We start from the raw sequence: 27,663 nt of genomic DNA on the forward strand, positions 1-27,663 counted from the left end.
ACTTTTTTGTCCTGTTCTGTACCAGTTCTCAGAACTATTTTTTTCTCTTCTCTTTTCTCCAGGTCTCTGAGCTTCATCATATCCTCCCTCCTTCCCTCCCTCCGAAACGGAATTGCATCCTTTGTCCGGAGACACAGGGGAACGGGGTGTTGACCAAGAGGCAGCCTTAAGCCGAATGTGACCCCCACGTCCATGCGAGGCCTGAAATCTGCCCCCATTGAGCAAAAGAGCCTGTTCTCAAAGTCCTGAATTGGAATGGGGGTTGGGAAGGTTACAAGCCAGCGATCAAGCACAAGACCTGCCCGAAGCTCGCTCCAACTCTGGCCATCTGAAGACTTTCTGAGGAACAAAGAGGGAAACATGCACATGCTTCATCAAAAGGGATTCCACCTAACATGTTTAAACAATACAGCATAGATCATGCACATCATGTAGTTTGCTTATTCTTTCTCTCTTTGCATATGTCGTTGCAAACCTTTCCATCTTTTTTATAACGTAGGATTGTAAATATATACTAAATACATGCAAATTGTAAATTTTATAACAATTTCCCCACACATTGAACACAGATGCACTCTATTTCAAGGCAATGGTTTCTAATTGTATGCTATGAATGTATTTTTTTCATCAACTGAAAATAAAGGGGTATAAAAAGAAGAGGAACAATGCATTATCTGATTCACTTAAAACAAAAACAAAAACAATCTACTTGTGAATATTTATTGAATAGCCTGTTAATAGTTAAAAACATATAAAAAGCATTAAAAACTTTTTACATTTTGGCATTTAGCAGACGCTTTTATCCAAAGTAACTGTACAAATGAGGACAATAGAAACCAATTTCCTCACTCGTTGAAAATTGTGCATTAACAAATAGCCATACTCTAATGCACTGCACACTGTACAAATAATTTTCATTAAAAAACTAAAAAATTATAGGCTACATAATTATTGGAGTAGATATACCTATATATATATATTTTTTTTTTTCCGGGAACATATTATTTCAGTCTTTCTACTTTAACATTTCACATTTAATTCAATTTATAACACTTCTTTGTTGTTTCTACACCAATAATATATTTCTAATAACATTTGTGACCCTGGAGCACAATATAATAGCAACAGCCAAAAATACATTGTTTGGGTCAAAATGATCGATTTTTCTTTTAAGCTAAAAATCATTAGGATATTAAGTTAAGATCATGTTCCATGAAGATATTTAGTAAATTTATTACCGTAAATATATCAAAACTTCATTTCTGATTAGTAATATGCATTGCTAAAGACTTAATTTGAACAACTTTAAAGGTGATTTTCTCAAATTTAGATTATTTTCAGATTCCACATTTTCAAATAGTTATTATATTATATTGTTTGTTTATTATATTGTCTGATCCTAACAAACCACACATCAGCTTATTTATTCAGCTTTCAGGTGATGTAGAAATCTCAATTTTGAAAAATTGTCACTTAAGACTGGTTTTGTGGTCCAGGGTCACATATGTGTTACTCCAAAAACTTTTTTTGCACTTTTTGTATTATTTTTTATTTAAATTAAACATTTAAGCTTAACTGCAACTGCAGCGTCACTTTTTCGCTTTTCAGGTTATTATTATTATTTATTATTTATTGCATGACTAATAAGGACATCTGTTAGTCATGCAATAACTAATAACCCCCCTCCTTTTCCTTCTCGATTGGTTGGAGGGCTGAAGATCGGAAGTAGTTTATTTATGCTAATGAAGGAGTTGGGGGTTGTAGATATTTACGTTCAACGGGAGCCGCCCTTCATTCACCACATGGTTCAAGGCAGGTCGCGTTCGCGCCACTTTTGCAATTTTACTCTGATTAAGAAAGTGTTTTAGTCCGAAGCTTCACTTCGCTTCGGACGCGCGCCGCGTGCGTGTCTCTCCATCGCGGTAAGTTTACGCAGCAGTTTCGCAGGTTTGTCCGGAGCAGTGGCAGTAAACGGCGAGTGAGTGAAGATGGTGGATTTCACTGGTGAGTGTCTTTCTGTGCGTTATTGATTGGGAACCTGTTGTTCATTTTTTCTGGCTTCTAGTCTCAGAAACTCAATCGCGATTTCCCGCTTAAACGCATAGGAGATGATTTCGTAACTCCGCTATTGCAAGCGACGACGATGGAGATACAAACAATGTAGTAAGTGGCGCATGGTAGTCCTCTCCACCTCCATAGTCGGAGAATGTGGGAGATTTGAAAAGCACGCTTGCCGCGATGCAACCACCAACTATTTGATTTCACCGCGCAAGGCGCCTCGTAAACACGCGTTCGCGTACTATGGTGCGAATTGAGTAGTTTTTAGACTCGGAGAGTGGTGTTTTGTCGTTCTGTTGAGCGCGTGAGTTAAAGTGCCTCCAGAACAAAGCAGCAGCACATGGGGGACGCGTAGGCCGCGCACAAGCTAGCTTAGCAACGGCGCGCTGGACACAAACATCCCCCTTTCTGCGAGCACTTTCAGCGTTAGGTTCTCGAGGATGCGTGTGGAATGTTGTTAAAATTATTAAAGTTGACTAGCCACACAATGAGCTCGTTGGTTTTTACCAAGAGTTGTTTTTAATGGGGAATGGCTGGAGCTAGCCCGCACTAGCCGTTGAAGTTCAACAGTTAACGGCGAGTTTCGCTCAGGAAACGCTTCGTGTAGATACCATGAGCACCTTATTTGTTGACGTTAAGACATTTCGTTGCTTTTATATTTTCAAGTGCATGTTTTGAGCCACACTCCTAGCCTGTTAGCTTAGCATTAGCGGCTAACGCTGCTCTCAACATCGGCCGAACGCGAAAGCAACAACGCGCCACTTTATTTCCCAGCCCCGTTTTCATCTTTCTACCTGTTTGACACATTGAACTTATCAGTTGTTGTCTGATACAGTAGTTTTTGAGCGAAGAATGATCCGGTTGGTAACTCAACGGCGCCATGTTAGTGCAGATTGTTTCGGGTTTGGGGGAGGGGTGAGCGGGGAGCGTCTCACTGCGCATGCGCAACACAGGCCGACGGCGCGGTCCGCAGGCTGCGCAATTCAGCCACTCGCTCAACTCTAGTTCTCTTAACTTGGAAATTGATAGTGAAATGCACCTTCAAAACGGAGGGAGCGAAGTGGATAATGATGGTTTGGTGGAGTTGGCTTTTTTTAAAGAGCGATATATCGTCAAAGTTATGTATGAGTAGTACCGCAGTGACATGTGCTTTGCCATGAGGCCCTCGCCTTTGTATTATAGAAAATCAATCCCATGTACTCTTTTGCATTTGAATTATAATGAACTAATATTTCTCCCCTTCCCCCTCTCAGAAACCTCAAGACAGATGGGAGTAAGTTGTTTGGAGGCATCAGTCCAGTCTTGATGGTGTGGATGTCAATGTACTGTCAAAGTGCTTACAGTGCAGGTAGTATTCTGGAGTATCTACTGCAGTGGAGGCACTTCTAGCAATACACTTGACCATTGCCTGTTCCCTCCACCTAAAGCATCCTTCACCAAGACCCCGTACCTAGCGGCTTTGTGCTAAGGTGCATCTAGTGCAGATAGTGAAGTAGACTAGCACCTACTGCCCTAAGTGCTCCTTCTGGCACGAGGGACTGTGACTTTCACCCATATTTGTCAATTAAGTGTTTTTTTTTTGGTGCAGTTCTCTGCTAGTTTTGCATAGTTGCACTACAAGAAAACTGGAGTTGTGCAAATCTATGCAAAACTGATGGTGGCCTGCTGCTTCTCCACGTTTCCCAGATTTTGATTTGAAATCTGAAAAGCGGTGGATTTTTTTTTTTTTTTTTTTCGCTTTTAAATAAACCTGCCATTGTTAGAGTTTCAGCAGTGCTAAAGTGCTTATAGTGCAGGTAGTATTTCTGTCATCTACTGCAGTGTGAGCACTTGAAGTACTTCTAGCTAAATGCATCTGGGGTCCGAAGACTCTTGCGAACACTCCTGAGGTCTCCGTCCCGTTCTGTAACCTTGCTGGACCCCGGTCAGTTTTGCTGGTTTGCATTCAGCTTTTAAGACTGTGCGCTGTGCAAATCCATGCAAAACTGACAGTGGCAGCTCGCATCCGAGAACCGCTTCTGGAGCCGTTTGGTCCCTTTCTGCACAGGTTGGGATTGGTAGCAATGCTGTGTGTTTGGAAGGTATTGCACTTGTCCCGGCCTGTAAAGGATTGTGGAGATTGTACCCAACAAGTAGGGTTTTTTTTGTTTAGTTTTTGGAAGTTCCCATTCTTGGTTTTCATTATTGCATTTGTGTGTTTTTTAATTTATTTGTTTTATTAATTGAAATATTGAGTATGTAAATGATTTTTTTTTTTTAAATTGCCATCAAGTGGTGTAATCTTTTAAATGCAAAGATTTCCAATAAAAGATTAAGAGGTGCATGGTCTTACTGTGTATCAGTTCTATAATGTTCTTTTGTCACTCTTACAGCATGAGACATTTGGGCTGGTAGTGATCCACAATGCTTTATGTGATGGTTAGTATTGTAGCAGTGACTGTTCAAGAAATGTGACTTTGTCCATGTTGTACCATATTTCTTGGCTTTAACTGGACCAACTTGAACAGATTCAAATTCAATGCCGTCTGTCAGCTGTTCGTTTGCTCTGTTAAATCCAATTATAAAAATGCAGAGTGAGCCAAGTTATCTAGTATCCCTCTTAGTGAACATGCTTAATGCAGAGGGGTGGTCTTTCTCGCTTTATTATATATAAAATAATTACATTGTGTACATGTCTTGTGGGATGAGGAAAAACACTTATTTAACAATTATTCTATTGTGCATTTCCATCTAAAGTTATTTCTAATGGAGCGTTACCATGGTCTCCAGATACTGTGCACTGGTATGTAGTGAGGTTTTGTGTAGTTACTGTAAAGATGAGCAGCGTGTTCATTTTCAAGAGAACAAATTCTGTGTTTTGAGATTAAAATGCATTTGTGGTCCATCCATAGAGAAGTGCAGCAGATCTGAGTATTCAAAGCCTTGCAATCCGTCTGATCAGTTTCTCACGAATGTTGTCTGTGCTTTATTATGCTCTCTGCATTAGTGTAGCTACTAATCAAAATGCACTAAACCGATTATTAATGGGTCCCGTTCTCGAATATGACTTCTCTCGGTGAAATTCTTATGTTTAAGGTAATTTAGGAAGTATGAACACGTGAGTATCTTTGCAAGTGTTGGGGTTTATGATTTTAGTTATTGCTATGCAAACAATGTCAAAATCAATCCAGTTAGGCTCCAAAACTCCCGTAGATTCATAATTTGTCCAGAAGATGGCTCTATTGCAGCCTGTTTGAGACTCGATCTGCTCGCACTTCCCTGGAGAAAGTGTTTTTTCCTCTCATTTCTCTTTTTCTTAATGTTCTGTTTCCCGTCTGTGGTTTGCATTTAGCTCGTGCTGACTAATCGTAAGATTTATCGTAAAGGAACAAGTGCCTGACTTATGGTAAAAATATGAACTTTAAAAACTCCTACAGTTGTGTCTTCTATTAGGGTTCAAAACGCGCCCATGATTCGTAAAATGTTGCGCCTGCGACGCTTCGCTCCTAAAAGCTCTCGGTATTGTAGTCTTACTAGTTAGGTGGTGTATTAGGGTCTTCTCTGCAGTCTAACTAGGCTTCACTAGTGATTCCGCCCATTCTCTCTCCTGACAGCTCCGTGTTTCGATGCGCTCTTGAAGGTCCTGAAACCCTCCCCAGGCGCGCGCCAGTGTGACCTGCACAATCCCTTTAATACACTTTTCTTCACCTAAACTCACTGCCGTTTTAGTTTTCCGAGACTCGGCTTATACAACACCGCTTTCCTAGTCTCTTACTCGAAAAGACAAACGCTTCAGGAAATGGGGATGCGTGGAGTTTTGGTTTATGCCGTTTTTTTGGTTTTCATCGATCTGTGTCGGGGGACTTTAACGAACTGCAATGAAGTGCGTCAAGTTTTCCAGATGAAGGAAATCGGACCTGTGCAATCAATACCTGAAACACCGAGAACAGGTAAGATGTATTGAGTTTGACATGAGAGGGATGAGCTGTGTCTCCGAGACATTCTGATGGTGTGCCACAGTTAAGCAACCTATACATTTGTGTTCCTTTTCCCAAAACGCATGTTAAGATGGACATTTAAAATATAAAATTCGCCAAACGATCTAACAGGTCTTTTATTATTGTTTTATAGTAGCCTAAAGATTTAAACACAATTTTGAGTTTTAGACATTCATTTTTCTATAGAATCTCAAATCATTCTTGATGCGGAAACGCGTAACGCAAATAAACCTGTTGTTACCTCCGTTAGGAAACCTTTAACATGTTTCCACGCTTCGATGTACACGATTTGAACATGTTATCTCATGATATGTGAACTTCAAGTGACGCGTTAGTGTAGCCGCAGGACGCGTCATTACTTTACAGATAAACTCCGGTAATGAATGGTGTCTAATGCAGCAGCTTAAAGTTTCGCCCAAAGATTTTCGGTTTACTTTCATGAAAAGCACTTTTAGGGTAATAAAATAATTTGGAAGTATTGCATCTGAAGTTGGCTGGGAGCTTGTGCGTAGTCGGTGCTTTTGTGTTTATAGGGTTTATGCACGACTTATCCTGATAAGAAATTGAGATAAAGGGTCCCTTGGAACTGTTTCTGAGTAATCTTTTGCTGTTGGTGTTCACAAGCACCCCGACATCATCTAGCAAAAACAAATCAGTTTACAAAAAGAAACTGAACATAACCCACTCCTTCAAAGCGGTTTACTTATTCAGCCTCAAGCTGAGATTTCAAATCAGTTTGCTGTTCAAATCACCTCTAGATCTAGTATAGCTACTGTATACCGATTGATAGTCTCTAGCTGCTTCTATCAGAAAGGAAAGGCAACCTCTAACCAGTTTGACAAACTTTGCTGCATTAATGGATGTTAAGTGGCTGGAGGAGAACAGCTTGTTTCCCACAGAGGTCATCAAATGGAGCTCACTTCAAAGTGCTGCTTGGAAGAGCTTCGTTTCTGAGTTTTACAGGAATTTAGAGCTACAGCAGGGGTTGTGTGCTTTGCTGGTAAAAAAAATCTTGTGCAATTAAAATAATGTAAGGTGTTTATATTCATTGCTCATCCTTAACTCCAGATATTTTGGATGGGACTGGGAGCTGTTCAAATGTACAGCTTTGTGATTTTAGTTTTATGAAACACTTTAAAATACAGATCAGGTCATTAACTTTAATTATACATTCTTAAAAATAAAGGTTCTTCAAACGATGCCGAAGAAGAACCATTCAGTCAAAGGTTCTTTAAAGAACCATCTCTTCCTTACCTTTGTTATAATCTGAAGTACCTTCTTTCCCCACAAAGAACCTTTTGTGAAACTGAAAGGTTCTTCAGATCTTTATGGAACCATTTAGGCAAAAAGGTTCTTCTATGGCATCATGAAGCACCTTTATTTTTAAGAGTGTAATTGACTTGGAATCAGATCATACTGTATTCTGTACTGTACATTTAACAGCCTCTCCTAAAGTTGATGTCTTGGCAAGGGCAACAAGGTCAAGTGTCATTATGCTTAAAAAGAGGTCCATTTCCAACGCTATCTCACGGCAATTCGTCCGTATTTTACGAGGTGGCTAATTCGTATGAATTCGAACGACCTCACTCGTACGATTTGTCTAAACCCCAGTGACGGGTAGGTTTAGGGGTGGAAACTTGTAAAATACATACGATTTAGCAAAAATCGTATGAATCTGTACGAATTAGCCACCTCGTAAAATGTAGCTTATGATAAATGTGCAAATGTCCGTAATATAAATGATTACAGACCAAGTTTGACTTATTGAAGATATTCATTAATACGTTTTTGTCTATCTTGAGATAGACTTGCATTCTGCTTCTTTTGTTTTGCTGTCATTTTCTTTCAGGTTTTATTGTATAAAGCAATATGTTCAAAGCTTTCCTGACTCTTGGCATTATTAAAATGTTGTGGAGTAAAAACACATTGTGACGGAAGGTAAAACACCTTGAAGGACTGACTTTTATTGCTGTTTTCTCTCTGCTTCCAATCTTGGATTTTAGGAGGAAAGCAAACTGTTTGATGTCCAGTGATTTTCAGGCCAATTATATCCTACACCACATGACCCGTGTGAGAGCTTAGGTCCTATAACATCAAATAATAAACTGACCACCATAGTTGGTGGGTGGGTAAATAAAAGACTTATAAATAGTCATGTTGGCATTCAAAGGGTTCCTCAAAGGGGTTTATTTCTGTAAGTTTGCATTAATCTAACATTGGCTTGCGTGCCAGACATTTTTCTTGTCAGGGTGGCTTGTAAAATGCACTGTCTTTTCCAAATCTCACTTTTCATTGCTTCGCTCAGACCCCTGAAACAGCATGTCGCTGCTAGCCAAATAAAAACCCAAGCCTAACGTTGCATTTGATTGATCTTGGAGTTTTGTGGTAATTCCTTCATAATGCCTTCAAGAAAGAAAGTGCTGGGGGTGTATGAGGCTTCAAAGAAGCATGAACTTGAGAGTATTTTCTCTCTTATTTGAGCTTTGGGATGTCGTGGGAGAGTTGTCAACATATAGGTTCACTGGGAAAAAGTCCAAAAAAGTAGCTGTACATACAATTCACTGCAGTTCCAAACTGAAATGAACACTAGAGGCAGTAAAACACCAATAACTTTGCTTTTTACACAAACTATTATTAATCAATCTGTCTATGTAAAGACATTCTCGTGCAGTTTATTTCATAATACTATATTATGAACGCAAAACACATATATTTGTAAACTAATGCATTTTGACATTTGAATCACATAACCAGCTCCATGCGGCTTTTCTGATGTAGTAAACGTGCTCGGTAGTGCACCTGGTGCAGCAAAACTGCTCAGGTCCGAGTCCTGTGAAACACGAGTCACAATGAAAGAGTTTAAAGACTCGTTGAAGCCAGCTGAAATGCCATGGTTGCTTCAGCAAATGCGTTTTTATTTTGCATTTGCTTTTGTTAACACTATTGGTTAGGTTTACTGTAGGTGGTACATTATTAGCCATACATAGATCAGTACATAGATTAGTACATAGATCAACCAATATAAAAAGTTCAGATTTAAGTTCAGCTGTTTTGGATGAAACTGAATGCTACTCATGGGCGTTTTACTTTGACAATGTTATAAAACGGAAGCAGTAACGTGTTATCAAGGAGGTCCTCTATCTTTGGGATGATCTACAAGGAGTCCCTTCTTTAGTCTCACAGCCTGTTGATTCATGTGAAACCGGGGCAAAAGGGAGGGTGGAAAGTTCACAGTTGGGCGCATTTATTCTCTCAGGTGATTACACTGAAACGTCTAACGGTTGTGAGTGAGAAAATAAACACATCCTGGGGTGCTTTCATTTCGTTCTAGTGAGACAGAGATGAATTCCTTTCCTCAAGCCATCTCCTTTGCATCTTGCTCAGGAACTCAAAACATCTGTCGCGGTGCAGTGGTGATAGTGTCTTTAGCAACACTTGGCTCGCCCCGGCATGTCCCGTGCTGTTCTCCTATCTATAGCCCCCTTAGGTGCTGTCATTTTCAGACCTTTTTTGGGGAAAAAAAAGTTTGTAGTGATGGAAAGTTTTTGTCGGATCTCAGTGGGATAAGAATTTTGATGGCTGGAGATATCAGCCCTTTTATCTCCCCCACCCTACCGGCCTGCTGCGGCTTGCACAAACGTGGAGTTTCATGACCAGCCGGTGGAGTCTGATAATGCTTTTTAACATAAGTGGATTTGTACATGTAGAGATACTGTGAAAAAAAAAAAAAAAAAAAAAAAAAATTTATTTTTTATTAAATGAGCTTCCCTACAAAACCTCTGCCACAATGCTGATTTTACAGATTGCCAGGAAGGTTGCTAGGCGTTTCTGGTTGGTTGTTAGGATGGGTGCTATGTTGTGTCTGGCATAATACACATAATTAATAAAATAATAATAGAATAATTAATGCATTTTACATTTTTTTTAATATAATTTTTAGATGAGTAATAAAAATAATAATACATTACATTTACATTTAGTAACTTAGCAGACAATTTCATCCAAAGCGACTTACACATGAGGACAATGGAAGCAATCAAAATCAACAAAAGAGCAATGATATGCAAGTGCTATAACAAGTCTCAGTTAGCCTAACGCAGTACACGTAGCAAGGTTTTTTTTAAATTATATAATTCAAAAAAAAAAATTTAGAAAATTAATAGAGCAAGCTGGCGTTAGAGGCCTTTTTTTTTGCTTTTTGTTAATTTTATAATACATAAAGAAAACATCCAAAAACAAAACAAAAATATGTATCTTTATATTTTTATATTTTATATAATTATTTAGAAACTTGAACTTTTTCTTAAATGCAAACGTCTGGTGAGGACATTTTGTGTTTTAATAAATAATTTAGTACATTTAAATAACAAACTAACTATTTTTTATTTCATGTAATTGTTTAGGTAAAGAAAACAATTCTACTAATAATTATTATTATTATTTATTATTATTAACAACAAGTCAGATGTATTTTTGTATTTTATATAATTAGAAAATTTACTTTTTCTTAGATGCAGAAATTGGGTGAGAACATGCATAATTTATTAATTACAAATTGTTTAGGTTGGTGAGAACATAATTAGTTAATTAATAACAATAAATGTATTCTGTATCTTTTTTTATGTAATTGTTTAGGTGAATCAAACTGTCACTGTTGACAGTAAATGTACTTTTTCCTAGATGCAGAAGTACATATCCACCTTTGTTAACAATTCCAACCTTCATCCCAACAGGTTCAGACCTCCAGGTTTGTTTGTCAAAGAATCTAACGTGCTGCACCAAGAAGATGGAGGAGCGTTACCAGGTGGCGGCTCGGCGGGACATCCAGAACCTCCTCCAGATAACCAGCTCTGGTCTGAAGTTCCTCATCTCACGCAACGTGGCTGCTTTTCAAGGTTAGTTCTTTGGTTTTGGAGACTAGCACTGGCTTGTTGTCTGCAATGCTTAGCAGATGATTCCTCAGTTCTCTTACCACAAAATGTGTTTCTACTCCGTTTTAAAGCTCATCAGAAGTTCGAAAAATCAACAGTTGATCTAAAACCTTTAGCAGTTTGTGGTGCTCTTGTTTGGTATGATGTCAGTTTGTTTCCAGACATTTTACATGGTACAGTAAAGCATTGTGAGTGTATACTTTTCCCTGAGATCCACAATATGTGATTTAGTTCTCTGGTGGCGTTCCAAGGGCTGTCTTTTCAGTACATTTCAGGTTGACCAGTGTTCATTTAAGGTTTGTGAATTAATGGCTTCCTTGATGAGCTGTACACCAAGATGCTTGTTTTGAGGCCTTAATGAAACCCTTCACAGCTTTGTAATATGAGGTCATAGGAGCCTACGCACCTTTGAGGAGGAGGGTATCCTTCATCTGAACCAAATGACAAACCTGGATAACCTGTAATCTGCCATAAGTGCTGATGCAAGATGCACCGCTCCTGACAAAAACCTCTCTGTTGCCTACCACGGATTTTCAGCAGAGGCTCAGTTTCAGGTTTCATAAAGGTGGCTAGTCAGTGTGTAGCAGCTCACGATGGGCTGGTTCACTGTGAGTGTGCTCAGATCTTAGATGGCTTCAAATGTGCCAGAAGAGTGAAGATTAAGAGTCTCCATTACACTGAAAGTAAAGTGTTACTTTTTATGCTGACTTTGAAAGTGAGTGAGGTGATGCGTCATTATGTCTCTTTATACATTTTGTCTGCCAATTGATAGTTTTCATGTGACGTCACACCATTATAGGAACGCCTGTTATTTTTACGCAGATTGCATCAAGTAATAATGTAGTACAACGCAGATATTAAAAGGCGAATTTCAGTAAACACCTTATTGAAGATGTATATTTTGTACAGGCAAGAAGATGAGGCCAGAATATAGAAAACCATTAGAAGGAAAACTGAACCGTTAAGCGGATTGCGTTCATATTCCCAGCCTCATCTGCTTGCCTGTGTAAACGATGCATTATTATTATTATTATGTGGAATACTGAATTTGATCTTTTAATATTACCATTTTAAATATATTACGGCACTTTAAGTGTTTTTGCAATGTTTTGTCGCACTGTTTATGATGGAAACAGTGCTTAAATGGAGTGCAAATGGCCAAAACTTGCATTTTGCTCAGAAATACCGTTGTTTTATTCTTTTGAGAGGTGATATATATTTGCGAATGTGAAACAGATGAAAAATTGACACGCTTGTACTGCAGTTCTTTGGATATTTTGCCCTCCAAGTCTTCGAGCTGGTCACGTGACTGAAAGCTATGAATACTGATAGTCAGTCATTATTTTTGAAAAACAAATGGTCAATATTATAAATCTATACTGACTTTCAAAAAGCAAATGCATTAAAAATGGTAACATTGGAGCAGAGAATAAACTTTTGACTGTATTCTGATTGATTTGAAAAGTGTTTTCACACTCTTAGTGTCATGAATCTGGTTTATGAACTTCCGTTAACTCACCATCAGAGGTCACTCGCTCACCACAGGGACTCTTGCACCACACTAACTGCTGCACGCCACCTCAGACTACAATTCCCATCATCCATAGCACTGACCACACACAGCTGATTGCACTGATCACACACCCTACATAAACCATGGACTTCCTCTCTGCCAAGTATTGTTTAGCGTATATCCTTGTGTGTGTGTGTGTGCGTGTATATATACTATATATATATATATATATATATATATATATATATATATATATATATATATATATATATATACTATATACACACTATACATACACACTATACAATATAAAATATGTAATATTATACTACAACTACCACATTTATGTGCCATTTAAATCAGAAAAAAATAAATAAATTGTCTGCTTCCAATATTAGCCCAGTGTGACCAATGCTGAAGTTTGAATATTTGCCGATATCAGTATGGCTACTGATATATACTGTGCATCCCTTGCTCTCTGTGAATGTGTACAGCTGTTGGTTTCATCTCTTGTTTTCATATCTGCTCTAAGACAACAGTGTTCAGTTTCAGTAAACAGCACGGCTTCACAATGGTAAAAATGATCCTGTTATTTTTCTTCTCCTTTGCATTGCATTTCTGAGTTGTGGCTGACAGTTCTATGCAGGTGTAGACACGCTTCTGTTTACTGCCTACATTGGTACACAACATTAGTGTGAGAGTTTCCCCACAATCGAGACTGTATCATTAAACCAAACTTCTTGTGTTATTTCTCTTGTGGTTTAGGGCCCTTTTTATCTCAATTCGAGACCTGTTATATCACATCATTTGGAAAAATTATATTCAGGTGGCAGTTACCATAGTACTTAAAAACATTTTGCACATTTTGTTGGGCATAGACTCAGGGAGAGCCCTGATGGTGTCTAATCACAAGACTCATTTTATGAGATTAGCCCCATATTACAGGGCCCAGTCTCAGCCTCCTGCTGTCTAACTAGCGATTACCTTTTGCCTACGATACTCAACGCTCTACTGAACAGATATGAAAACAAGCAATGAAACACAGCTGTACACATACTGTGAGAAACAGGGATGCATAATATATTATTAACCATATTGATACTGACAAATATTACATTTTGAGCATTGGTTGGATAGGGATAATAATGCAAGTAGACAAATTTGAAAATGGACAAATATGAAAGAGTATTGTATGTTATTATATCATATTATAGTATGCATGTGTGTGTGTGTGTGTATGAGGGCTGCATGATATATCGTTTCAGCATCGATATCGCGATGTGCACATCCGCGATTGTCACAGAGCAAGTGATTTTCAGTGCTGGAAAACCATTTATCCTTTGAAATTTCTGCATCGTCGAGGAGAGCGCAGGTCATGGTTGCTTAGCAACGACAGATGCCACAAAAGGAAAGAAGGAGAAAGCGGCGCGACGGGCGTTTTTCGTGCATTTTTAGGTGCGAGGCATGTGAACGGCTGTCTACACTGGATGCGACAAAGCAACCATTGCCAATCATTTGAACTTTGCGTCAATACGTCATGAATAGAACGAGGCATCAGTTTACTGGCGGGGATTTGTTGTCGCGCCGCATCCAGTCAGTCACACAGCATCACTGATTAATGAGCTCAATTGTATTTTGTCCAGTGTAGACACGGTGAGAGCCACGCAGATGCACGTGAACACTGAATTCCATTCACTTCAGCTACTATTTGTACCTGAAATGACACATGCGCGAAAATGTCAATTCATGTCTTTGCAAGTATCCTTGTAAAAAACAGTTCCTTATGTCTTAGGTGAAGGTAAACAATTGAGAAAGAAAGAGGATGACAGTAACAGCAGTGTCCCTGTTGCTTTCTGTGTCAATCAAACAACAAAACACAGAAAAATCACTTTTGTAGCTTTAACACAGATTTATTAGATTTAAGTTATACAATGAAGACTATGCAGTGTTATTTTGCATTTGATTATTCAATTTCTGTACCTGAATACTGTTAGACTTGCCTTAAAAATATAAAGCACTGTTTATTTAATTTGTATCTTTGTTCTGATATATTTATCTATGCTTGTAATTTGTTTATTTCCTATGCTGATTTACTCATCTACAAAATCACCCCATTCATTTTTTTTCCCCCAAGTAGAGCTCAAGTCATCTGGGGTTTCTTTTTTTTTTTTCATATCGCAATATACATCGCAGAAAAACAAAATATCGCAATGTGAATTTTTTTCAATATCGTGCAGCCTTAGTGTGTGTGTGTGTGTGTGTGTGTATATATATATATATATATATATATATATATATATATATATATATATATATATATATATATATATATATACATACATACATACACACACAGTTGGGGCAGTTGGGGGGCCTTGCTCAAGGGCACCTCAGTCGTGGTATTGAGGGTGGAGAGAGCGCTTGACATTCACTCCCCCCACCTACAATCCCAAGACTCGAACCCGCAACCTTTGGATTACGAGTCCGACTCTCTAACCATTAGGCCATGACTTCCCTAAAGTCGTGAGCATTGATCTACGCTGTTTGGCTGTACTACAGAAATATTAAGTGCTAACAACAGCGATTTCAGTTAGAATGAATTAGCAAATGTGTGTTTTTTTTTGTTTTTTTATTTACGACGAATTTAGATTAAGTTCCTATCAAACGCTTGGTGGCGGCATCTCCGAGTACTTCGGGCAGAACAGAGCTGTGTAATATGAGCGGCTCACAAATTAAATCTGGAGAATAAATTCTTAATTCGTGGCCATGATATAGTCCTACCTATGCTATAGCACGTTAAATTAAATCAGGTATTATTGCACTTTTCACAGTACACGAAGCAGAACGAAGCAGTTTTAGCTGGGCGATGTTGATAAATGATCAACGCAATGTAAATGATATAGCAATGTAGCTATAACTCATCTCTTTAAACAACAACAAAAAACTGTTTAAAACATAAAATCAGCCGCTTATGTTCGTGTTTGTCCATTTCTAAAATACAGTAAATTATCATCATTTGCGTATAAAATCCGATCCGTGGCCTGCCGATCCTCAAGGAAATATGAATGAAGCACTATTCAGCCTGAAGAACCAGGATGTGCTGTCATCAAGAGTTTATTTGTAAACAATGACTTCATCTGACTAAAATTACCATGGTTACTAATCAGATAATAATTAAGGTAGGCCTATGATACTAGAGTTAGCACATAATATTTCTGTAATATGGCCAAATCAATTACAAAATCGTACACAAACGAATGTGCATGCTCGGGTCTACACCAATAAGATTTGCCGTGTTATAAACCAATGGAATTGGGGGTGGGCGGAGCGACACGTGTTACCCCGCCCCAATGTGTCGCCTCGCCCCAATCGTCCAGATTGCACTCTGGAGTACTTGGATAAATCAGTACATCTAAAAGTCAAGCTTCCCAATCCTTCCCATCCTGTCACTATTCCCATGTGTTTTACTGTCTTTAAACAATGCTTGCGGTTTCTGTCATTTCGGGTGTTTGGAGAAATTACTGCAACATCTTGTTTTACTTGCTTTGATTTCGGTGGTCGAGTGAAATGTGTTTTTGCTACCATTTATATGAGGTTAGATGGAACCCAAATTATAATGCGGTTTGTTTTTGAGGAACGTGAATAGTTTTGTCTTTGAAACAAATCTGCTCCTTTTCCTTATTAAACTTCAGTTTCAGTTGGAGATGTGTTCAGTGTAGATTTTGGGAGGATTAGTTTGCTAGAAATTGCTTTTCAACTTGCATACTGTGAGAATGCAACCACAAGGTGATGGTCTGCTTGCCTTCAAGACTTGTTTGCATTTTAGACCGTTCTACTTCCCCACTGTAAATCATGCAGTCATGTGTGTATAGTGAGGAACGTATGTTTGCACAATTGTTACTGCAGCTGTGTAAAATTTCCTGAAGGTGCACTGTTGGTCCCTGCTTGTGTGCTAGATATTAAGAATAGCCTATATTACCACTAGTTACACACACCTTCTGATAATTATTATTATTTTTTTATATATATTTGCTTGTTGACAAGGTTTTATATATATATATATATATATATATATATATTTATATTTGCATGGTAATATGAAATGTATATTATATAAAAATGTAAATATGGAATATTTAGAAATGAAAATGTGCTTATATTTCATAAAGTCACAATGCAAATGCTTTGTCTCATTTTCTGTATGCAAACCATTTGTTCTTTTGTTGTGATTTTTTTAAATCATATTGATGGTGATTTCTTGTACTTTGTTGTTTGTTGCCTTTTGAATTTCTGGTTGCAGGCCTTTGGTCGGTGGTTTATTTCTAGCCAGTAAGATTAATAGTTGTGGTTGCTATGGCATGATGGCAAACCTCTCTCAGAGCGAAAGAAAGAGAGTTGACCGGCGTCTCTCTCAGTGGGCAGCAGCATATTTGCACATTTGACGCAAAGACCCTTTACGGCCCCAGGTTAAAGACAAACATGCTCCTGTGGAGCTGGAGTCGCGGCCTCAGTCGACTGAAGGTTGCTTGTTGAAAAGGCCTTCGGCCAAACTTATTCCTCCTTTTATTTTCTCCTTATTTATTTTTTTGCTTCCCCAACATTGCCGAATGTCATCAAAGTGAGCTCTGCTTCAGTGGAGAGATGATATTGTGAAATGCCCAAGCAGGTGATTCTGAAAACGGCAATCTGTTCCGAGACGGAGGCTGGGTTAAGAGGGCAAGATGTTATCTTAAGAGCGCCTCACTAGTGAGAGCAAAATTGCACTGTTGAGTGAGCAAAATACCTGGAAGTCAATTGTTGAATGTATACTTTTTAAAGTCAAGGAGGAAAATGAGCAGAATTTGTGCAGAGGCCTCTGGCTTGTTCAGTTCGATTCACAGTGAATCACTTTGAAAGTGGGTGAATCATCATTTTGGGAGTTATGAAAATTTTCTGCCAGAGTTACTGCAAATATGCAAATATTGGGGAAGTCGTGGCCTAATGGTTAGAGAGTCGGACTCGTAATCCAAAGGTCGCGGGTTCGAGTCTTGGGCCGGCAGGGATTGTAGGTGGGGGAGTGAATGTCCAGCGCTCTCTCCACCCTCAATACCACGACTGAGGTGCCCTTGAGCAAGGCACCGAACCCCCAACTGCTCCCCGGGCGCCGCAGCATAAATGGCTGCCCACTGCTCCGGGTGTGTGTTTACGGTGTGTGTGTGTTCACTGCTGTGTGTGTGCACGTTGGATGGGTTAAATGCAGAGCACGAATTCCGACTATGGGTCACCATACTTGGCAGTATGTCACTTCACTTAAGAAATTTTTCACCCAAAATAATGACCCATTCCATCACTTGCTCACCAATGTAGTGAATGGGTGCCGTCAGAATGAGAGTCTAAACATCTGATAAAAACAGCACAATAATCCAGTCCAGTCCATCAATTAACATATTGTGAAGAGAAAGGCAACAAGAAACAAAGAAACAAATTCAAACCACTGCTTCGAGTTAAAATATGAGTCCATAATCCATAAAAATGCTTCCTCCATTGAAAAGGTCGTCTTGTCTGAATCAGGAGAGAAATATACACAGTTCAAGCACTGTTTACAAGCCAAACCCGCTCTAAACAAATATGTTGGTGAATTTTGATGTGAGAGGACAACAGGAGATGGACTTTTTATCTGGAGCAAGCGCTTTATGGATTATGGACTGGAGTGGTGTGGATTATTGTGAAGTTTTTATCAGCTGTTTGGACTCTTATACCGACGGTACCCATTCACTGCAGAGGATCCATTGGTGGGCAAGTGATGGAATGCTACATTTCTTCAATGAAGTTCTGCCAATCATGGACTGATGACAAATTATCATGCACCGTTGTAAAGCTTAATAACTCCCTCTACATATTTCACAGCGATAGCCAAAGCTATCATATGCAGAAGTCTGCATATTGTAATGATGATGGCAGATACTGAAAGACAAGACAGGTCAATTGCAAGTCCACTGACCCCAGACCTGCAGACCTAATTTAATCACCAATAGCTCATACAGACAGTGTTCACGTCACACCGGGGAGAGTGAGATGAAATACTAATGTGCTCATTTGTTACACACAAGCCCTTCAATTATGCATTTCTATTTGATACAGATGGAGACAAGGCCGTGATTCATCAGCCTCAGCATGACAGTGAAGAAAATTAAACCTTTAACAGGCACAAAACAGCAAAACAGACTCACTGCGTACAGATAATAGCCTATTGTGCAAAAAAGGGAGACTTCAAGAAACATCTACACCTATAAAAACTAACCACAACACAATTTTATTGTTCATATGTTGCTTTTTTGGCTCAAGACTAAATAGAGCTTGCAGTTGTTTAATTAGTGGTGTAAGGCATTTTTTCTTCCATACTTGGTAGTCATACATTCATTTATCGATTTTATTATTAAACCACATGCATGGATATCATATCAAAATCCTTCATAATATATACATCTACATGATTATAATTTCCAAAATCATAGTCAATATATATATATATATATATATATATATATATATATATATATATATATATATATTATTATTTTTTTTTAATTTTTTTATTCAATTTATTGAGAAATCACCAAGAGCACTCTTGAATTATGGCAGTTGTTTGAGCAAGCAGTTGTCTAATTAATTAGTTAATTAATTAATGCATCTATGTTTGTTTCCTTTATTTTGTTTTTCTTTCTTTCTTTCCAAACTATTTAAGTATGATTAATTCAGATCTATGTCACTTTAATTTAAATTCAGGTTTTGGGTAGATTTTAAACACAACTGCTTGAAAAGAACTTGACATTAAACCAAAAGGTAGAAAAGCCTTTCCTTCTAAATTGTGCATCTTGTGGTTCTTGGACAACAGGATGAAAGATGCAAAGCCTGTCAATTTATTCAACTGTCACCGACCACTTTGAGCCCATAAAACACGTTATATGCATGACTTGTATTTCCGAATGTCTCCTGGTTAACTTGCATTGCGGTCCCTTAATTCCTCTTTGTGATTCAGGAAGTCGTCTTGGCAGGATCGAACGTCCCTCCGTGCTTTCCATGCTTATGTGGCCATAAGCATTTTCAGTGTGGAAAGTGGGACTTTTTGACTGCTTGTTCTCAATAGCAGGAAGATACAATGCCATGTGGGTGGTAGCGTACGCTGTGATGGGCTGAATTTAGACCGTTTGTGTCACAGATTGACGTTCCCTGGAGACAATGGAGGATGTGGTCGGAATCTCTTTATGCGACGTTTAGAGAAACAAGCGATTTGACGTGTTTGATTGGAAGACCTTATTACTATATTGCTATACTACCAGTCTCTTATACTTACATAGTCTGCATTTATTTGTTCAAAACAGTTTACAGTAAAATTGTGAAATATTGCAACTGTTCAAAATATCTATTTTCTATTTGAATATAACTCGATATGTAATTTATTCCTATTATACAAAGCTGAATTTTCAGAAGCCATCTTGAGTCACATGATCCTTCAGAAAAAAAAAGTCTAAAAATTATCAATGTTGAAAGTTTGCTACTTAATATTTTTGTTAAAACCATGATACCAAATATTCAAAGTGTAGTGTAAGAAAGAGAAAATAAAGAAAGAATAATACTTTTATTCAGCAAGGACTTTTAAAATTCTTTAAAAGTGACAGTGAAGATAATAATTATATTAATAATTAATAATAATTATATAAAAAAACACATTCATCAAAGAATCCTGAAGAACAAAAAGATCACAATATTAAGCAAAAAAATCTTTAACAAAAATATTAAGCAGTTTTCAACATTTATAATAAGAACTATTATTAATGAGTACCATAATTAGTAATTAATCGAGTACCAATAATTCATGCTGAAAGATTGGCTTTGCATAGGAATAAATTAGATTTTAATATATATATTAACATAGAAAACAGTTATTTTAAATTGTAATAATATTTCTCAATATTCCTTTTTTTCTTGTATTCCTGATCAAATAAATGTAGCTTTGGTGAGTAGAAGACACATCTTTGGAAAACAAACAAACACAAAAAACAACAGCAACTTATTATTCAATTATTATTAAATATAGCTTTTTAAAATGATCTTGTAGTTAATTTCATTCAAATCTTCAAAAACAAAACCTATCATTTGAGGTGCCATTCATATGTCGCACAAACAAAGCCATTTTTAGATTCACAGTAGCCCTGTTTTTATATGCTTTCCCATGCATATGTTCTCGATTTCCCAACAGGACTCCAGTGGCATCTCTGCCTTTAGAGCACAGTCCACTGCGTTGCTCTCACATGAACCTGCCTGTGATTTACTGTAGACTTCAGGCAAATGACCTAGACCAACCTCTCCGTCCCCAGCCGTTCACTAATCAGAACCTGTCGCATAATGAAAACAGAATGGCTCTGTTTGAGACGGCTTCCTGGAAAAGGACTCTGGTTGGAGGGCAAAGACATGCTTTTGTCCCATTTCCACTCCTGTGTGGTCTTCGGTGCATTTTTGTCTTCTTAAACTCATGAATCAGAGGTTGATGCTGCACCAGGCCGAGTGGCCCTCATGCCCTGCTGAAGTGCCATTCACCATCCATCCAATTTACCTTGTCTGGTGTGCTTTTCACAGAGTTAGCCAGGGTTTGGGTGGTTGCGACATTGAAGCCTGACATTGGCTCATTCTGTGCCCCCTTAAGGGTGTTAAACTGCAAATATGTGGCAAGTAAACAAGCACTGGAGATGAGCAGATGCATGCGTATGGAGTATGGACATCTTATTGTTTGTCGGCAGCCTATCTGTTAACTGGGAATTCTGTTCAAGAGCTCTTTTCATGGGATTGAAATCCTCAAGTTGTCATTCATATTCTGGATGGGAAGCGTATCCAGTCTGGTATTGTTCTTTTCATCATGCAATTCAATTGAAATCAAATGTGTTTGTTTGCAGGATTAATGCAATTATTTTAAAGCAGAGAATAGCTAGAGCATCTAATAAATATAGTAGTATTTTGCGAAGGTCTGAATGCTGTAAGGAAATGCAAAAGGGGTATAGTTATAAACACAGTGTATGGTGACTTACATGGAAATGGAGAGCGAACACACTGTAACTCAGGAAGTGATCCATCATGTAATTATCACTGCAGATTCTGTCAAAGATAAGCTCTATTACGATTACATTATTTTCTCATTTTTCTCATTTCTCTATTTATATACACTACCGTTCAAAAGTTTGCGGCTGTTTTTGAGTCTCTTCTGCTCACCAAAGCTACATTTATTTGATTTAAAATACAGTAAAAACAGTAATATTGTGAAATATTATTACTATTCAAACTAACTGTTTTCTATCTGAATATATGGTAAAAAATAATTTATTCCTATGATGCAAAGCTGAATTTTTAGTCTTCGGTGTCTCGTGACCCTTCAGAAATCATTCTAATATGCTTAGTTACTCTTCAAGAAACATTTAGATTGAAAACACTGTAAATTGAAAGCAGCTGCTTAATATTTTTTTGTGGAAATGGCGATACATTTTTTCAGGATTCTTTGAATAGGAAGTTCAAAAGAACAGCATGTATGTATGTATTTATTTTTATTTATTAACTATCACTTTTGATCAATTTAATACATCTTTTCTGAATAAAAGTATTAATTTCTGTAGTGTATTTGCATTGTTTTTTAACATTAAAGTAATTTTATTATTAAATGTATTTTTTTTACTATAAAATAGGTTGCTATGGTTTATGTAAAATTTTATACACATAATAAAATATAATATAAAATAATGTTTAACTAGTGCAAATAGGCCTATTGTAAGTTCAGAAAAATCTTATGCACATAGATAAAACTACATTTCTTGTAGTCATGTTGTTTTGATAGAAACAGGTTGTTGATTCTTATAGGATTAACTGCACATTAGCATGTTCATGGCAAATCCCAGAACAATATATCTTTAAATGCAATTTTTACCAAAGAATAGTTGACAGTGTTCAAATGTTTAAAACTATACATACTCCCCTCAAGCGAGCATAAGAAGCTGCTATGTGCAAAACAAATCAGCATGTCTGAGGATATTAGCTAAGGATATTAATAGTACACTTCAAGGAAATAAATGCTTTTGTTTATTCAATTCATTCTGGCAGGTTTCCAATAATTCCTTGTCAGCACTGATCCATCAACAAAGCAGTAAATCAGCTGGCCACTAGAAAGCAGCACCGTTTTCACACAGTAATGTCAGTGTGTCAGGACTTGTTCGTAGGGGCCCTAATAACACTCTTGTGTTTATGTGTTTGACTCGCACCCTTTTCAGAGCCCCTTCTAATAGCCCTGTTTAAGTGTGGCTCACTCATTACTGCCTCTGTTTGACCACAAACCAGACCTCTAGTGTGAGACGCAGACGAGAAAGCACATGGCTTTTGACACACATTGACCTTTTAGCGTTGGGGGGGAGGGGTGTTAGAACACACAACGATTGGCAGCCGGACAGTTTTGAATTTTATTTTGACCGATCTCTATTCCAAAATGGAATGCAAACAGGATGTTAACAGAAATGCTGAAGTCAAACGCAATGAGGAGTTGCGTGGCACAGTTCGCGATCCACAAAATATTGGAAGAAAATCCTAAATATTGAATTAGGGTTTATATCTCTGAGTGAAGCTGACTTTAGAAAACTTGTGATGGTATTTTTTTTTTTCATCTAGCCTCTGTATAATAAATAAAAGTAGTGTTTATTAGCGCAGCGCTGCTTTGTTTACATCTGTAACCAAGGAATTGCTGTATCACTGCTGTTCCTTAAGCGCCACCTGCTGTCTGAGAATGAATTTGCATTCTCATGCAGCCTGCCTGCTGGTTTTGTTTTATGCATGTATGTTTTACATAGCAGAAAATCACAAAGCAGAATTCATAGCGTTCTGTATTTGCTTTAAATCTTGAAATTATACAATCTAATTGAAATAATAAACTGCTTATGCTACATGTATGTTTGGATCATGATTAAAATGCAGTGGTTATTCAAATTTTAAATGGCTACAGATGTTTTGTTTAATGCCCGTTTGTCTGTTACAGTGCGAATAAACTAATAAAATAGCTTGAACAAAGAAAAAAAATCGGTATCGATCAGTATCGGCCAATCAGTATCGGCCAATTTGCTTTTGAAATGTATGGAATCGGCCATGGAAAATCCTGATTGGTGCATCACTAGTTTGTAGGACATTTCCTGCGTGCTCTGAGTTATTAAGGTGTTTCAAGTAGGATGCTGTGGTGGTCTTGGTTCGATAGACATGCTGTAAGAGATACTGTCATGCTGAGATGTATGTGTGTTTTCCTGTCTGGGTATTTCAGTGTGTTGAAATGCAAGCTTTTCCATAGATTTAGAGGCTGTAGACACAGATAGGGTGAAAGAGTCCAGACTGTTCTCAGCAGCCACCCAGTAAATGACAGGTTTCAGCAAAGACTGCATTCTTTTCCATTGAGAGAAATAGAGAGAGAGAGTGAAAGGGAGAAACTGACACAGACACTGAGAGAGAAGTCATACTTTGACATGTTCAGTTCAGTAACTTTATTGTCCACGTTGTGGAAATTTGTCTCTCAATTATGTCTTATTTTATTTTTCCTCTTACAGAATGCCCACTCAGAAATGTCCCATTACAAAAATACAACGGTTGCAAAGTAGTGCTGTCACTCACGATAGTGACATTTCTAAATTCGATATTGATAAAAATATTGATATTGATACCATTTCCAATACTGATTTTTACTGAAAGATAAATATTGAAATATAACTAGAGAACAACATGACAATATATTTCTACATTATTGAAAACTTCTTGAGGTGTTAAGAATAACTTACACTTCAGAAAAACGTATGCATTTGCTTTAATGCTGTCAAACGATTAATCACATCCAAAATAAAAGTTTTTGTTTACATAATGTGTGTGTGTGTGTATATATATATACACGTATATAATTTAAGAAATATGTCATGTTTATATATACAATATAATATCAATTATGAATATAAATATATAAATGCAAATGCATGTAGATATTTTAATAAATATATAATAATAATAATAAGGTCACTCGACTGACGTTATGAGGTGAGTGGAATAAAAATGTTGTTAAATGTGTATTTTGTTAAAGAAGAGGTTTATAAACGTTCACAACACAAAACATTTTTGATAACATTATATTGCTAATTCAGTTTCATGTTAACATCGCTGTCTCAGAAAACAATCGAGATGTTAATGAGAGCTCATCCACGACTCCTTTGTTTCCTATGTGTAACAAGCTGTCAGGAATTCCCTGTCTTGACTTCTTTCTTCTCTTCATGAATGGCTGCTTCAGGATTTCGTTCTCAAATCAACTCCCAAATGGGACGGCGGGCATAAATAGCAACACAGCGTTACTCCTGTGGTTTTATGTCTGAATGTGTCTGGCTTTAACATATTCAAAAGCAGGATATGGTTTGTGCAGCTATCCAACCCCTTCCTCTATGTCCCCAAAGACATTTGGCATAATGACCCAATAATTACACCACAGGCAAACAAAAGAGACAGACTCGGTGGCTGATTGCTTGCAAACATGGGAAGTGTCAGTAATTTAGGAAGAGCTTGTGTTGCGAGTCTGAAATGTGAACTGTAGGTTTCCTGCGAATGAGAAAATAACAGGTCTCTTGGTTTGTTGTACTGCTCTGTGTAAAATGTAAACTCTTGAAGGTTTAAGTTACAAACAATGAAGCTCAAAATCCTAATTTTTTTTTTTTTTTTTTTTTTTCTTTGGGCCCAAAGGGAGATGTTTTGGATCAGAGAAAAGTTCATTGAGAGTTGAAAATTTTGCGGTCAGTAAGTTTCTATTTATTTATTTTTAGAGAAATGTACTTTTAATCAGCAAGGGTGCATTCAATTGATCAAAATAATTTAAAAAGAATTTATCAAAGAAAAAATAAATGCTGTTTCCACCCAAATATGATGCAGCACAACTGTTTTGAACAATGATAATAATCAGACATTTTTGAGCAGCAAATTAGCATATTGTGATTTCTGAAGGATGATGTGACACTGAAAACTGGAATAATGATGCTGAAAATTCAGCTTTGCATCACAGAAATAAATTATATTTTAACAGATATTCATATAGAAAACAGTTAAGTTAAATTGTAATAATATTTAACAATATTGATATTTTTACCGCATTTTTAAATAAAGAAATGCAGCCTTGATGAGCAAAAGAAAGAAACAAAAGAAAAACAAAAAATATTACTAACCCAACTTATGAACAATAGTGTTACTGTTGGATGATACAACACTTTACTTAACCCATTTAATCCCACAGTTTTCCCAGACATGAAAATATCCAAATCATGTGTCATTAGTAACCATTTTAAATAATAATCAATAATATTTTTTTTTGAAAATTGTGTGAAAATTGTGTTTTATGTGGGATAAGGTGAGTACTGAATTAACATATTTCTGCAGTCATAACATTTTTTATATATCTTAGCCCAGCTATTTTAAACAGTTTGATCATATACTAGGGTTACTATTTATGCATAAAAAACCTTGTACAATATTGATAGGAACAATGAGATAAAAGACAAAAAAACAACCATCAACGCATTTCAAAATTGTTACTTTTTTGTAAAATATAACATCAAATTTTTATATTAGTGCTTAGTGCTACTAGTATTACAACATCAATATTGTACTTTTTTTTGCAACATTTGAATTTTTAATTTAGTGCAATATTTTGTCATTGCAACATTTTATTGCAATTTTCACTAACAACTGCAATTGGATTTATATTGTATACCTAAATTCACTGTTATCCCACCGGTCAGTATTGTGACCATCAACATGTTTACTCATTCTATGATCACAATCGACAAAACTAAATATATGCGAATGCATATATTAATACTAGACACCTTAAAGATAATGTGTACCAAAAATCTTTGTCATATCTTTATGTTAACATACTTTACTAGCCTTTTGTTTTGGAGCTTTGATGCAGTTATTATCTTCTCAAGGTGCAAACAGGAAATAAACTGCTCTGGTCATGTGACAATTTGCACTAATCATGTGAAACTGCACATATTTAATTGAGACCCTTTATGTTTTCCATATTTGCAGGAAGTGTGATAAAACATTAGTCAGTGAGGTTTTTAGAGCTTTAAAAATATGTATTTGTTTACGGTCACTATTGTGACCAGTGGGAATAAATGGGTTAAAATCATAGTAAACGCAATTATTTTAGTGCAGGAATTTGAAAAGAATCATCTTTTTGTCAACAGAATCATTGACATGAACTGTCTGAAACTTTTTTTTTTTTCTCTTGCCACTTGAGACACTTGAAGCTACTGTTATGCTCCTCAAAAATGTTTTTTTGGTTTGCTACTTTTTAGTTAGTTTCTCCACAGAACTGACCTCATGATCCTCCTGCATCTCTCCTTGGCCTGATTTTCTTATTTTTGCCCCTGATGAACTGTTTTACTGTCTCTTTCCAAGCGCTGTTTTGCTGAATGTTTATTTTAGAGTGAAGTCTGCCATGAGAATGAAGTTCTGTCCTGGCGCACATTCGTAAAACATCCATGATTGTTTGCTTTTTATATTTGCCAGTGAAATTAAGTCAAGGAAAGTTGAAATCAAATATTTGAGTTTTGTTGATTTATGCATGAAGCACATTTCTATGCAGGTTCAATGAAGCATTCGTAGCCATTAGGCATGCTAGCGTTGAATTGTATTAAATAACAAAGCACTTCAAGAGGTTTGAAGAAGTGATCTGACAAGACACTCATGAACTTGCTGCTTTCATCTTCATTCTCCACGTCTACTTTTGGCTGAATGAATTCTCATTGATCAAGTCCTCTGTCGTTTTATCCTCTTCAGTTTCTGGGGTTTCCCAGATGGTATTGTGGTTTGCTATAAAACATGAGTGCGTGTCTGTTTAAAGAGAGAGAAACCATCATTTTAGGTCTGTTATTGCTCCTTTACTAACAGAGAAGTGCCCTTATGACTTGTCTGTCCGGCTATAGCATTTTATGTGGGTATTTTATCGTCATTATATAAGGTCATTGCTCGCTCAGAGTCATCATTTACTCACACTCATGCCATTTTAAACCCATATAGTTTGCTTTTTGTGGATGAAGCTTTCCTTTTTTTGGGGATTATTGTCTTTCTTGCAATGGTATGAACATCTATAAAAAAA

General features: G+C 37.1%; 1 protein-coding gene across 2 annotated transcripts in view; it reads left to right on the forward strand.

Moving 5' to 3' along the window:
• The first annotated feature begins 5,346 nt into the window (after positions 1–5,346).
• The window catches only part of LOC306873471 (glypican-5-like), a 169,954-nt gene continuing 147,637 nt past the window's right edge, over positions 5,347–27,663 (forward strand). The window contains exons 1-2 of one of the 2 annotated variants that reach the window (XM_079422791.1): positions 5,347–5,987; positions 10,769–10,930. In XM_079422791.1, coding sequence (XP_079278917.1) covers positions 5,837–5,987; positions 10,769–10,930 — 313 coding nt within the window. In that variant the 5' untranslated portion in view covers positions 5,347–5,836. The remainder of the gene's footprint in view (positions 5,988–10,768; positions 10,931–27,663) is intronic. The other variant, XM_079422792.1, reaches the window with a different exon arrangement.

This window comes from Barbus barbus, assembly GCF_936440315.1.
Source record: "Barbus barbus genome assembly, chromosome: 8".
NCBI classification, from domain to species: domain Eukaryota; kingdom Metazoa; phylum Chordata; class Actinopteri; order Cypriniformes; family Cyprinidae; genus Barbus; species Barbus barbus.